The sequence below is a fragment of the Gymnoscopelus microlampas genome (genome assembly GCF_963454915.1).
Source record: "Gymnoscopelus microlampas genome assembly, chromosome: 2".
Classification (NCBI taxonomy): domain Eukaryota; kingdom Metazoa; phylum Chordata; class Actinopteri; order Myctophiformes; family Myctophidae; genus Gymnoscopelus; species Gymnoscopelus microlampas.
In genome coordinates this window covers 2,524,346-2,536,503 of record NC_139939.1, presented here as the reverse complement: position 1 = coordinate 2,536,503, position 12,158 = coordinate 2,524,346, and the positions used below count along the sequence as shown (strand labels likewise).

General features: G+C 43.3%; 2 protein-coding genes across 3 annotated transcripts in view; both read left to right on the top strand.

Annotated features, from left to right (window-relative positions):
- LOC311037051 (H-2 class II histocompatibility antigen, A-S alpha chain-like) overlaps window positions 1-12,158 on the top strand; it is a 256,812-nt gene that overhangs the window by 109,851 nt on the left and 134,803 nt on the right. The window contains exon 4 of one of the 2 annotated variants that reach the window (XR_014599919.1): window positions 3,011-3,131. The exons of the other annotated variant lie outside the window; for it this stretch is intronic. The gene's annotated coding sequence lies outside the window, so the exon portion shown is untranslated. Of the gene's footprint in view, window positions 1-3,010; window positions 3,132-12,158 lie in introns of those variants that run through there. 2 annotated transcript variants of the gene reach the window in all.
- LOC311037037 (phosphomannomutase 2-like) overlaps window positions 1-12,158 on the top strand; it is a 52,722-nt gene that overhangs the window by 3,405 nt on the left and 37,159 nt on the right. Inside the window, exon 2 of the mRNA XM_084046092.1 lies at window positions 3,985-4,096. Coding sequence (XP_083902218.1) covers window positions 3,985-4,096 — 112 coding nt within the window. The remainder of the gene's footprint in view (window positions 1-3,984; window positions 4,097-12,158) is intronic.

Sequence of the window (12,158 nt, the reverse complement as noted above, 5' to 3'; positions counted from 1 at the left end):
GGACCCCACCCAGAAGCAAATATTTGAGTAAAAAATGTATATATGGTTCCAAACCATAGACCCCGACCACCAGTGGCGTCCCCAGGAATAACATTTAGGGCAGGCGAGATTTATTTTTTTCACCCCCACCATTACCCCCCCCCCCCCCCAAAAAGACATTTCAACTCAATCGAAAATCGGCGATCGAAAACCAGCGAAAGTTGCCGTTTTCAAGATGTTTTGGCTATTATCTCTGGAACGGAAGGTCCAATCTGCTTCAGTTCAAAGCTTGTTGGATGCGTGACTTTGAGGACATTAAGCACGCATGACACCTTTTCGGATTATTTGGGTTTTCTAGGGGAGGCGAAGTCTTAGTTGGGCAGGCGACCGCCTGCCCTGCCTCTACAGTGGGTACGCCACTGCCGCCCACTCTCTGGAGTGGACTGCCTCTTGGTCTGGTGTTGTAATGTGAACCTAGGATGTATTCTGTGCAAAAAGTACCGTCCAATGAGAGTCGGAGGTGGGGGATGGGTATCCCTTGTGATTGGTTTGGGGAAATTCTAATCCCCTCCCCCTTGTAAACGCCTACACTGGAGCCAATGTCAGACTGAAGCTCCACGCAGCTTCAGTCTGATAATCAGGCTATCACTGTACATGAGTATGATCAGGTGATACCTGTGTTGTTTGCACCTACAACGGGTTTTCAACAGGTGGTCCGGGGACCACTTGTGGTCCGTGAAGGTATTGCATGTGGTCCCTGACCATGTTGCAAAATGTTTTTTTCCTTGTTGTTCCACGGAACAGTGCATATTATCTACCTGGTGACCTATGATGACACGTCAATGTTGTCAGTTACTGTGAAGTCGGAGGTCAAGAAATTCCACAGAAAAGGGAGTTGTGTACCGGATTACCTGATGGAGTCATCGTTATTAGGGAATGTGCCCATATAATCACATGTGTCTGTGTAGTCCATGGACCATTGGTTGAGAAACAGTGGGATGTATAGACATTGGATGCATAGCAAGTGTTACCATGCGATGCGACACGTCGTGAGCTTGTAGATCGGCTATTTTCAAATATAATCTTGCGGAGAAATTATAATAAGCAGATCTGGCAACCCACCTTGCCACTACCGTGCTGGCAAAGCCGATACAGCCTTAGCCTACATTGAAAACAATGGAGACAGGTAACCGGCCACCTTGTCTAAGCACCAGCCCTCAGCAATGTGCCAAATGTCCCTGAGCAAGATACATTATACCTCTAACTGCTCCGCACTCCGCTGTGGGGAGCACTCAGCTGGGTGAAGCTGAAACTGAATTTCCCCCGCTGGATGAGAAAGGTCTCAAAAAATAGCACTTACATCCCCGAGTAGACAGTAAACATTAGACACGTCCCCATTTACTGTAGCTGCAGGCCTGACATCAGTAGCCTAAGAATGCTACCTAACATGTTTTGTGTAATGGCCCCACAGTGGTGGAATGAACTTCCCACTGATGTCAGGACAGCTGAGTCACTGCCCATCTTTTGCCGCAGGCTGAAAACCCACCTCTTCAGGAAACACTACCCTTCCTCTTTGCCTGGCCTACTTGTTGTTAACTAGTTCAGTTCAATTCAATAACATTTTATTAAAGTGTCAAATCACAACAAGTTGTCTCAAGACACTTTACATGTAGAGAAGAGACCCGACATCCCACCCTGAGCAAGCAATTTTGCGACAGTGGCAACGAAAAACTCCCGCTTAACTGGAAGAAACGTCAGGCAGACCCTAGGCTCTAGGGTGGCGGCCTTCTGCCTCGACCGTGTCGGATGAAGTTGTACAAACTCTTGTTTTATTGTTGTATTGTTTTATTGGATCTTGTTTAGTCGATACACTTATTTGTCTTAGCTCTTGCTCATTTGATTTTGCTATTTTGTCAGAAAGTAGGTAGCTGATATATTGCACTTTTACCTTAGCACTAGGTATACTCTTGGTTGCTTGTTTTAGCAGAAAATGCACTTAAGACTTCTGGTGGTTAGTAGTTTCGTTCCCTACCTATGTTGAATGCACTTATTGTAAGTCGCTTTGGATACAAGCGTCTGCTAAATGACTGTAATGTAAATGTAATGGAATGTGACATGATCTATTAAGACATCAACATTCGTGCCTTTCAGCGTTGGACACACACACACACACACACACACACACACACACACACACACACACACACACACACACACACACACACACACACACACACACACACAATGGTGTGTGGTAACAATGATGTTGAATATTGACCAATCCGGCCCGCAACCTAAAATGTTTGACACCATTGATCTAAAGATATTAGGGTACTACTTGCCATGCTATCAACAAACAAACAATGTAATGTTTGAATGAATCAGTGTTGTGATTTATACTTTGTCACACATCAGAAATAGGAGATCTTTAAGCTCACAAGGCGTCGCGAGTCGCAACGCCTTGTGAGCTTGTAAATTGGCTACTTTAGATGCGTGACATGACCTACAACCATACATCATGTATTATTAGTGCATTGGTTTTCAAAGTGGGGTTCGGGGACCCCCAGGGGTCCCTGGGGGGGGGGGGTACCAGTGGGTCCCCAGCAAAAATGAGTTAATAAAGCGTCACAATAATTTGAACCCCTTTATATCCATATATGATACTTTGGCTATTCAAAAATAGCAGATCTACAAGCTCATAGCACTGTGCCGCGCTATGAGCTTGTAGATCTGCTATTTTTGAAACATCTCGAAAATGTGTGCAAATCCCTGGCACAATATATTTTCAGGTGGGGGTCCGCGGCCACATACATATAAATGTGGGGGTCCTTGGCACGAAAAAGTTTGAGAACCATTGTATTAGTGTACAAGGAATGGATTTTGTTTGGTTCTTGCTTCAGGAGGGTGCTTTTAAAACCTTGCTGCCTTCAACTCTGATGCCTCTGTTTAATGATTTGCTTGTGCTTATTGTTTTGTAAAGTCAGCAGTGGTGTAAAGTAACTAAGTACATTTACTTAAGTACTGTACTTAGGTACTATTTTGAGGTACCTTTACTTTACTGGAGTATTTCCAATTGTCTATACTTTTACTTCTACTCCACTACATCTCAGAGGCAAATATTGTACTTTTACTCCACTACAATGATTTGAAAACTATAGTTACTTTGCAGATATCAATTATTACATTATATAACATACATTAACCACTGTAGCCCTATTTGATCTAGATCTACAAGATCTACAAGCTCACAACGTGTCACATCGCGACACGTTGTGAGCTTTTAGATCTGCTATTTTCAAACATTTAGTACTTTAACTTTTGGTACTTTAAGTACATTTTGATACCAATACTTTTGTACTTTTACTTAAGTACATTTTTAATTCCGGACTTTTACGTAAAACATTTGAGTGCTTTTTCTACCACTGAAAGTCAGTGAAATGAATGAATCATTGATTTTTGCGAACGCAGCGGAAGGAGGCGCACGCCAAAGGCGCGCCTCTGCGCAAGTGTAGCTTACTATGAAACCGTGCTCGGCTTGTGTGTCTGTGTGTCTGTCTGTGTGCACTGCCTGTGTGCAGCCGCGCCCCCATGTGACTCACGCTCTCATTGGCTGCTGACAGATCTCAGTGTGGCTGAAATCCGCCTGCCCCTGGGTGACTAATTACACTCCTCTGAGAGAAATATAGCAGCTACAGTCAAAAATAACACATCTAAAAGCATCTACACAAGTTCCTCTATTGGGATATCTAAGAATTCCATGTCATTTGTGCATATTTCAGGCCGGATGGCAAGTTGAAAACGCCTTAGTTTGAGGATAGTTTGAGATTTCTCCATGTCATTCCTTTCTATTCTTCTTATTGTTATTTTCAAGCTGCGTTCGCTTCCCGCGTTCGCGTGTCTTACTTGTGTAACTAATTGTGCTTGTGTGTGTGTGTGTGTGTGTGTGTGTGTGTGTGTGTGTGTGTGTGTGTGTGTGTGTGTGTGTGTGTGTGTGTGTGTTTTCAGCGTGTGACTCCAGACATGGCAGAGTTCTTGCAGAAGTTGAAGGGTCGTGTTCGTGTGGGAGTGGTCGGGGGGTCGGATCTGGACAAGATCAAAGAGCAACTAGGAGATGATGGTGAGACACACTTACACACCGATATAGAAACCTAGATACCTCATTGGCCTCTGCAGTTCATTGGAGCGACATGCTTGGTATGGTGCCCGCCATATTTCCGGGGGGGGGGCGGGCACTGGCCATTCACAGCGCGTTGACTACTGGCCAATCACAGCGCGTCGAGAGAGAGAGAGAGAGAGAGAGAGAGAGAGAGAGAGAGAGAGAGAGAGAGAGAGAGAGAGAGAGAGAGAGAGAGAGAGAGAGAGAGAGAGAGAGAGAGAGAGAGAGAGAGAGAGAGAGAGAGAGAGAGAGAGAGAGAGAGAGAGAGAAATGGAATAGATTGAAGAGAGAGAGACAAATGGAATAGATTGAAGAGAGAGAGACAAATGGAATAGATTGAAGAGAGAGAGACAAATGGAATAGATTGAAGAGAGAGAGACAAATGGAATAGATTGAAGAGAGAGAGACAAATGGAATAGATTGAAGAGAGAGAGACAAATGGAATAGATTGAAGAGACAGAGACAAATGGAATAGATTGAAGAGACAGAGAGAGAGACAAATGGAATAGATTGAAGAGACAGAGAGAGAGACAAATGGAATAGATTGAAGAGACAGAGAGAGAGACATGGAAACGGAATAGATTGAAGAGAAAGACATGGAAATGGAATAGATTGAAGAGAGAGAGAGAGCGCCATGGAAACGGAATAGATTGAGTCATGTTTTTTGCATTTCAACTTAAATGAGTCTGCATCAAGTGAGGCTTGAACCGGCAACCTTACGGTCATGAAGCACTCTTAGGTAGCTGCAACACTACCTATAGTGCTATATCTTTGTCCAGGCTCATATTGTCTGTTGAGGATCACAAACTCTTGCCTTCTGTCATGACCCAAGCCCCTGTTTCACTAACACTAAGATCACTCGTTCACAAACCATTTACCAATGAAGAAATTGTACATCTCCTCAGAACCAAAATTAGTGAAAGTAGCCGATCTACAAGCTCACAAACCATCAAAAGGTGTCAGATTGTACATTGGCTATTTTCACAATGAAGTATGTTATACATTGAAAAAACATACTCTCATTGCTATCTGAAAAGTTGTGAGATTGTAGATCAGCTGTATGTAAAAAACACTCAATTAAGTATTTCATGTTATCTTTAACAATTGCAGATGTATTCATTGATAGTCATGTTGTGTGAAATGCAACTTAGATGAAGTCTGCACCAAGTGAGGCTTGAACTGGTGACCTTCAGGTTGTGGGGCACACATTTAAGCGAGAAGCCACCAACAGACAAGAACCTGTGAAAAAGGAGATCACACAGATCATACAGTTTCACGCAAATAGCTGAAAAATCCTGGGTTTAAGTGTTTTTCAAACTGCTCAAGATTGCGGACAATCTAAGGGCGGTGCTTACTGGTCAACGTGATAGATGTGTTCCTCATTAGTCAAGGCACATGTGTAAGCAGGTCTAATGGCTGTCGGCCAAACGAGGCATGACTTTTGCCTGTTTAAAGTTTCAATTTTCAAAAAATTGCTATAGCGCCCCCGTTTGACCAATTGGAGTAAGATTGGTTTCAGTGATATTTGGAATGGCCCTTTACATTTCTGCAAAGTTTCAAAGAATGGTAAGTCTGCATGTATGTGTTAGGGGCAGATGAATAATTGTCATAAAACTGCAATATTCATTGGCTCATTAAAGCTTCATTTTTTCACTTATGGAAGATATTTTGCAAACGTTTTTTGGTATAGGTCCAAAGTTCATGTGTAAAAAGTTTCGTGCAGATTACTCAAAAATCCCAGGAGGAGATAGGTTTTAACTGTTTTTCATATAATTCAAAATGGTGGGAGATCTAAGGCTTCGTCCACACGTACACGGGTATTTTCATAAACGCAGATATTTCGTTTTCGTTTTTGAAAACCTCCGCGTCTACACCAGACGCGTCGCTAGGTCTCTACTAGGTCGGGGGCTTAGCCCCGCAGGCAACGGGCACATGCACGCGCGCGCATGTGCCCCTCCTCCCGCGCGCGCGCTTTTTTTCGCGGATTTCGCGGATTAGGGTGCTTTTTCCCCCGTTTTTTGTTACTTTATTTCGGTTTTAGGGTTAGGGGTAGGGTTAGGTTAGGGTGATAGATATATAATTAAAAAAAAAAAAAAAAAACTTTTAATTTTTTTTTTTTTTTTTTTTTTTTATTGGTGGCTTTGGACAAAACATTGGTGGCTATAGCCACCGAAGCCCACCCCTAACGACGCCACTGGTCTACACGGCCCTGTTTAAAAAAATCTCTCTGTCCACACGACAACGGCTAAACGTTAACGGCTAAATGCAAAAACTCCGTTTACCGTGTCCACACGGGAACACATAGCCGGAGTTTTTAAAAATCTACACTGTGGCAGGAGTTTTCCAAAAGATGCGTTTACATGGAGCAAAAACGCGTTTGCGTGTGGACGAACCCCCCAAAACGCATATAAAAAGCTACGTTTATGAAAATACCCGTGTACGTGTGGACGAAGCCTAAAGGTCAGAGGTCAAAAGTCAGAGTGTGAAAGTTGTTCAGTATGAGGAGACGCATGTGTGCATCGAAGTTTCATGGCTGTAGGTGAAACAGGGCATGAGTTGTACCTGTTCAAAGTTGTCATTTTCAACTGAGTGCTATAGCGCCACCTTTTGACGAAAGATTGTGAGATTTATTTTTTGATCGTTTTTCATGACCATCTACCATATGGCCGAGTTTCATAAAAAGCGACTGCACGGTTCAGCCAGAACTGGCAAAAACGGCAGAAAAAGAAGAAGAAACGGAATAATGCCAATAACAATATGGGTCCATGCTGGAAGCCTGGCCCCATAATTACATTACAGAATATAGTGCTTTAACCTTTTAACAAAATACTTTTTGTTTTAACCCAAAAATGTCACCCTACCTTTAAGTAAATGGTAAAATGGTAAATGGTGCATTTATATAGCACTTTTATCCAAAGCGCTTTACATATATAACTTGTGCATTACATTCACACATTCACACACATTCATACACCGATGGCGGAGGAAACCATGCAAGGCACCAACCTGCTCATCGGGAGCAATTAGGGGTTCAGTGTCTTGCTCAAGGACACTTCGACACTAACTCTTCTGGGGGAGCCCGGGATCGAACCGGAAACCTCACTGCTTCCATCCGGCCGCGCTACCGGCCACTCTACCCCTGAGCCACTGCCGCCTTGCTTAATGGTGGATTAAGCAAGGGATAATGTATGGGGAGGTAGTCATTATTGAAATGTAAAGCCGGCAGTAGGTGCACACAGCCATAAATAAGTCTGCCAGTGAATGTGTTATTAATTATAAAGTACCAGAAGGACTGCTGGCTATTCTCCGATGAATGTCCAGAGTTTGCTCGTTTTTGTTTCTACCACTTTCCTTTTCTCCCAAATGAAGTCAGCGTGGGTCGGATTCTGCAGCCAGTGTTATCTCCTTATAAATCTATGATGGCCACTGGCCAATCGGACGCCCGCGAGATCATTTCGGATAAATGATTTTCATTAATCGGGAAAGAAGATGAAAAGAAAATATTTCAGGCGGTCCCATCGATGGTTATTGACTGCCACACCTACAGTACCATTGAGCTGTATACTTCAATGTATGGTGGTACCAAAAATGGCAGATCTACAAGCTCACAATGCATTGCATCCATGTTGTGGGCTTGTAAAGCTGTTCAGCATGCGACACGTGCTTAAATGAAGCATTATTGCTCCTCATTCCCTGTAAGCATGCAGTAACAGCCTAATTTGGTGATAATAGTCCACAGCGTAGATTGGAAAGCCCTGCAAGATCATTAGGATCATCATAATGTTTCACTAATGCCGGTGTGTCTTAAGACTATCTGACCTACTGAAACTCTTGTCACACTGTTTACAGCTTTTCTCCAGTGTGGACACGCAGGTGTCTCTTCAGACTACGTAAGTCATAGAAACTCTTGTCACACCGTTTACATTGGAAAGGTTTTTCCCCTCTGTGGATACGCCAGTGTTTCTTCAGATTACCTGACTCACTGAAACTCTTGTCACACCGTCTACATTGGAAAGGTTTTTCCCCAGTGTGGATACGCCGGTGTTTGATCAGACTACTTGAATCACTGAAACTCTTGTCACACTGTTTACATTGGAAAGGTTTTTCTCCAGTGTGGATACACTGGTGTTTCTTCAGGCTGTCTGTGTGACTGAAACTCTTGTCACACTGTTTACAAAGGAAAGGTTTTTCCCCAGTGTGGATATGCTGGTGTTTGTTCAGAGTACCCGACTCACTGAAACTCTTGTCACACTGTTTACATTGGAAAAGTTTATCTCCGGTGTGGATTAGGGCTGTCAGTTGTACTGTAAAATGGCATTCGAATTTCAAAGCATTTTTATTTGTAATATTCGAATATTTTCGAATATGCACGCGCGCACAGCGCGCGTGCATGTTCCCGTGCGCGAAGCGCGCGATTTTTTTGGGGTTTTATTTTTGAAAATGTTCGGTTTTCGGGCGGGTTCGGGTACTTTTTTCCCGTTAAAAAAAACTTTATTTCGGTTTTAGGGTTAGGTTCAGGTTACACAGTACAACGAACATCGAGGTGGTTAATTGTGCACGTTATGTCCACTAGACGGCGCCCCATCCAAAGCTACTTTTTCAACGCAACAACACTGATGTCGCTTGCATGTAATAATGGTAGGCAGGCACAAAATGTATAACGTTGGATACGTTGTATTTCATTGAGTACAGCACAGCTTGCTATCTAATGCACTTCACTTGCACTCAGTAGACTCAATATGAAACGAGGAAGGAACAGTCTTTAACAGCAGGACAAGTCCAGTTTCTCTCTCCTTTTTTTTTAACAATGAATAGGCTATCAATCATGACATGAACACATTGTGTTCATGTACACTGAACAGTCCCAGTAAGTCCAGCAATGAAAGTGAAATAAGCGAACATAGCGACATTGCAACTGTAGTGTAAATCTTAATCTGTTAAATTATCTTGTCAACTTTGACCAAACAAAACCACTGTTCCAAACGAATAAAATAATATGAAAATAATAAAGTGCTCAGCGTTCAGCAGCATCAAATAAAAACAAAATAAAACAACAACATTGGCGAGACTTAAAGGTTGTTAGCCAAGAACACAAGGCGATCCACGTTTTCTGGATCTAATGCAAAGCGTTTTTTATTTACGATTATCCCGGCGGTGGAGAAAACCCTCTCTGCTCTAACCGAAGTACCCGGGATGCACAAATAGCGCCGTGCCAGCTGAGCAAGGTGGGGGTACTTGGAACATGACACCCCCCACCACTCCAGTGGGTTGCCGTCGCTCGGTATCGGGGTCTCTCTCTCGTACGACACCATCTCTTGTTGTAGTAGGTCTACGGTGGCACCTATAGTAGGACCACATTGAAAATAAGTGTTTCGTTACACTTTACACTGGGTTTAAGTTATATTGTGCTTACTTTTATTAATTGTACCCAAAACATGTACCAAAATAAAATAAAAACAAACCTGATGGATCTGTGGCTTGACTGTAAACATTCCCAAACAGATCTCCCATGGCGCTAAGAGCTGTTTTCTTGGCTGTCTTGCCCTGGCGCGATGTCCCTGCTGTAGCCATGGCTGCTCCTTCCTCATCTTGCCCCGGGCCCTCAGCAATCACAATCACATCTCGCTCCTCGTCAACCCGCTGCAACTGCAGTTCAGTTTTAATTTTCTCACGTACTTTATGTTTTTGTCCGTCGTCCAAATGAACCAGCCGAAGGAACCGCGGGTCGAGGTAGCTAGCGGCGTTAAGTAGCATGAAGGCAGATTTGTCCTCGCTGTATCTCTTCTTGAGGTCAGTTGAGATCTTTGTTTTCATTTCATTGACTGCTGCTGGGTCGTCCGTGGAAGCCTGGAGTTGCGACAAAAGCACAAACTTAAGGGGAAGAACGGCTGATGCTGTTGGGAATCGGTCGGTTGATAAACCCTCAGTGGCCACTTTGAAAGGCTTAAGCACTTCTCTGACCCTCTCCATAATCCTCCACTCATTGGTGCTCAACTCCAGATGACTGAGTTTTTTTTCCATGATTACCGCTGCAACGGGAGCTTGTTGCTCAGCTGCCCGACACACCATGTCGTAGGTGCTATTCCACCGAGTAGCGCAGTCTGGGCTTGTCTGGGCTTCCGCCGTTTTGAGAATGACATCTTTCATCTCCCATTTCTCATTTATAAAATGTGCAGTGAGTGTCACATAGCTTTCCGTTGCTAGTGACGTCCACCCATCTGTGGTCAGGGCAATCTTTTCTCCAATAACCATTTCTCTGACTTTGTTTTTAGTGACATCATATAGCTTCACAACTCTGTCAGTGATTGTAGTGTTGCAGGGAATTATGTACCTTGGCTCAAGCTCACGTATGAACTCTTGGAACCCAGCCCCCTGCGAGAGGTTAATCGGCCTCATATCTTTGCAGATAAATTGGGTCAATTTGTTTGTAATCGCCTTCTGGCGAGCAGCAGGTAAACCTCGCGACGAGGAGGAGGGGGGCAGAAACGAGGTGATCCTAGCCTGCTTTAAATGTGGTTCATCCACATCTGCCATCTCGGCAAACGTAGCAGGGTGCAACATTGCGACATGATTCCTCAGGTTGCTTGTAGTGGTCTGATACTTCATTTCGATCTTGCATACTCTACAGATTGCTATGTCTTTTCTTGTTATTTTTCCGTTTTTGGAATCCAAAAACTTTCCACACATCACTCCTTAAATGATCAGGAGTGGTGATCTCTGGTGCATCCACGATGTCGCCGCCTTCTGCCATGTTTACATCTACTGCACTCACTGTCGCGCGGTGCTGGCTCACAAACAGTATTGTTGATATCACGTGACCTGACGAGCAAATTTTTTACATGCCTGCAGGCAAGAAGCGGGCTTGTTTCGCATCGTTAGATTCTTTAATAAAACACATTTTATTTAAAATTTTATAAAAACAAAATGTATTTTTTTTTTAAATAATAAATGATAAAAGCTACATTCGAATATCAATTTTAACATTCGAATATTATAAAAAAAAAAAACATTCAAATTATTTTCGAATAGTGAAATTCGTTCTGACAGCCCTAGTGTGGATACGCTGGTGTGTCCTCAGATTACTTAACTGACTAACACTCTTGTCACACTGTTTACAGTGGAAAGGCTTTTCTCCGGTGTGGACACGCTGGTGTATCTTCAGAGAACTTAACGCACTGAAACTCTTGTCACACTGTTTACAGATGTGAGTTTTCGTTCCTGTGTAAATCGTCTGATTTTTCTTTATGTCTCCTGGTTGAGTTAAAATCTCGGTAAACCGTTGATGACTTTGAGATTTCGGTGGGTCTGCGTCTCCTTGTTTCCGGCTGGTTACAGAGCTGACTATTTGCTGACAGTCCTCTGAGCTGATTCGTCCATTCCTCAGCGTTTGGCGGTTGAGGTCGTCATGGCTCGGATGAGACGTGAAGGTCCGCTCGGAACAGGAGAGCTCAGTCTGGGAGGATTGGTGGGACCACACTCCTTCCAGGAGTGGAGGTTCATGGTCGGAGCTGCTGCTGTACATGGACTGTGATGGGGACGGAGTTGTAGGCTGGGAAATGTGTCGTCTCTTTATCTCCCTGTATTCTTTGTCTACCAAAGTTCTGTATCCCTTTCTCTCACAACACTATTTGTGGACACACTATCATATTCTGGTCTCAGTTGAATGAATTGGAAGTCTAAAGTAATAAGGCCTGTGACAAACAGCCAAAAAGGGCTTTAGTTTTCGAGATACCCCTACCGGAGGTAGAACCAAACACAACATAGTTTTTCTTCATCTCTAAGGCCTCCCATACATGAAATGGATTGTTGTGTAAAAATATTTTACTGCAAAAGTGGTGAAATTGATATCTAAAGTTATACACCCCAAACAAAAAATAATGCCTGGCCGTCTGGGGGTTGAGGCATAAAAACTTGTGTAGATTCACAATGGAAGCTCTGACACGTTTAAAACTTGGCATAAATGAAGTCAGGACATTCCTCTACATTCTAAAAAAGACTGAATGTCAATATCTGAATGTAAATA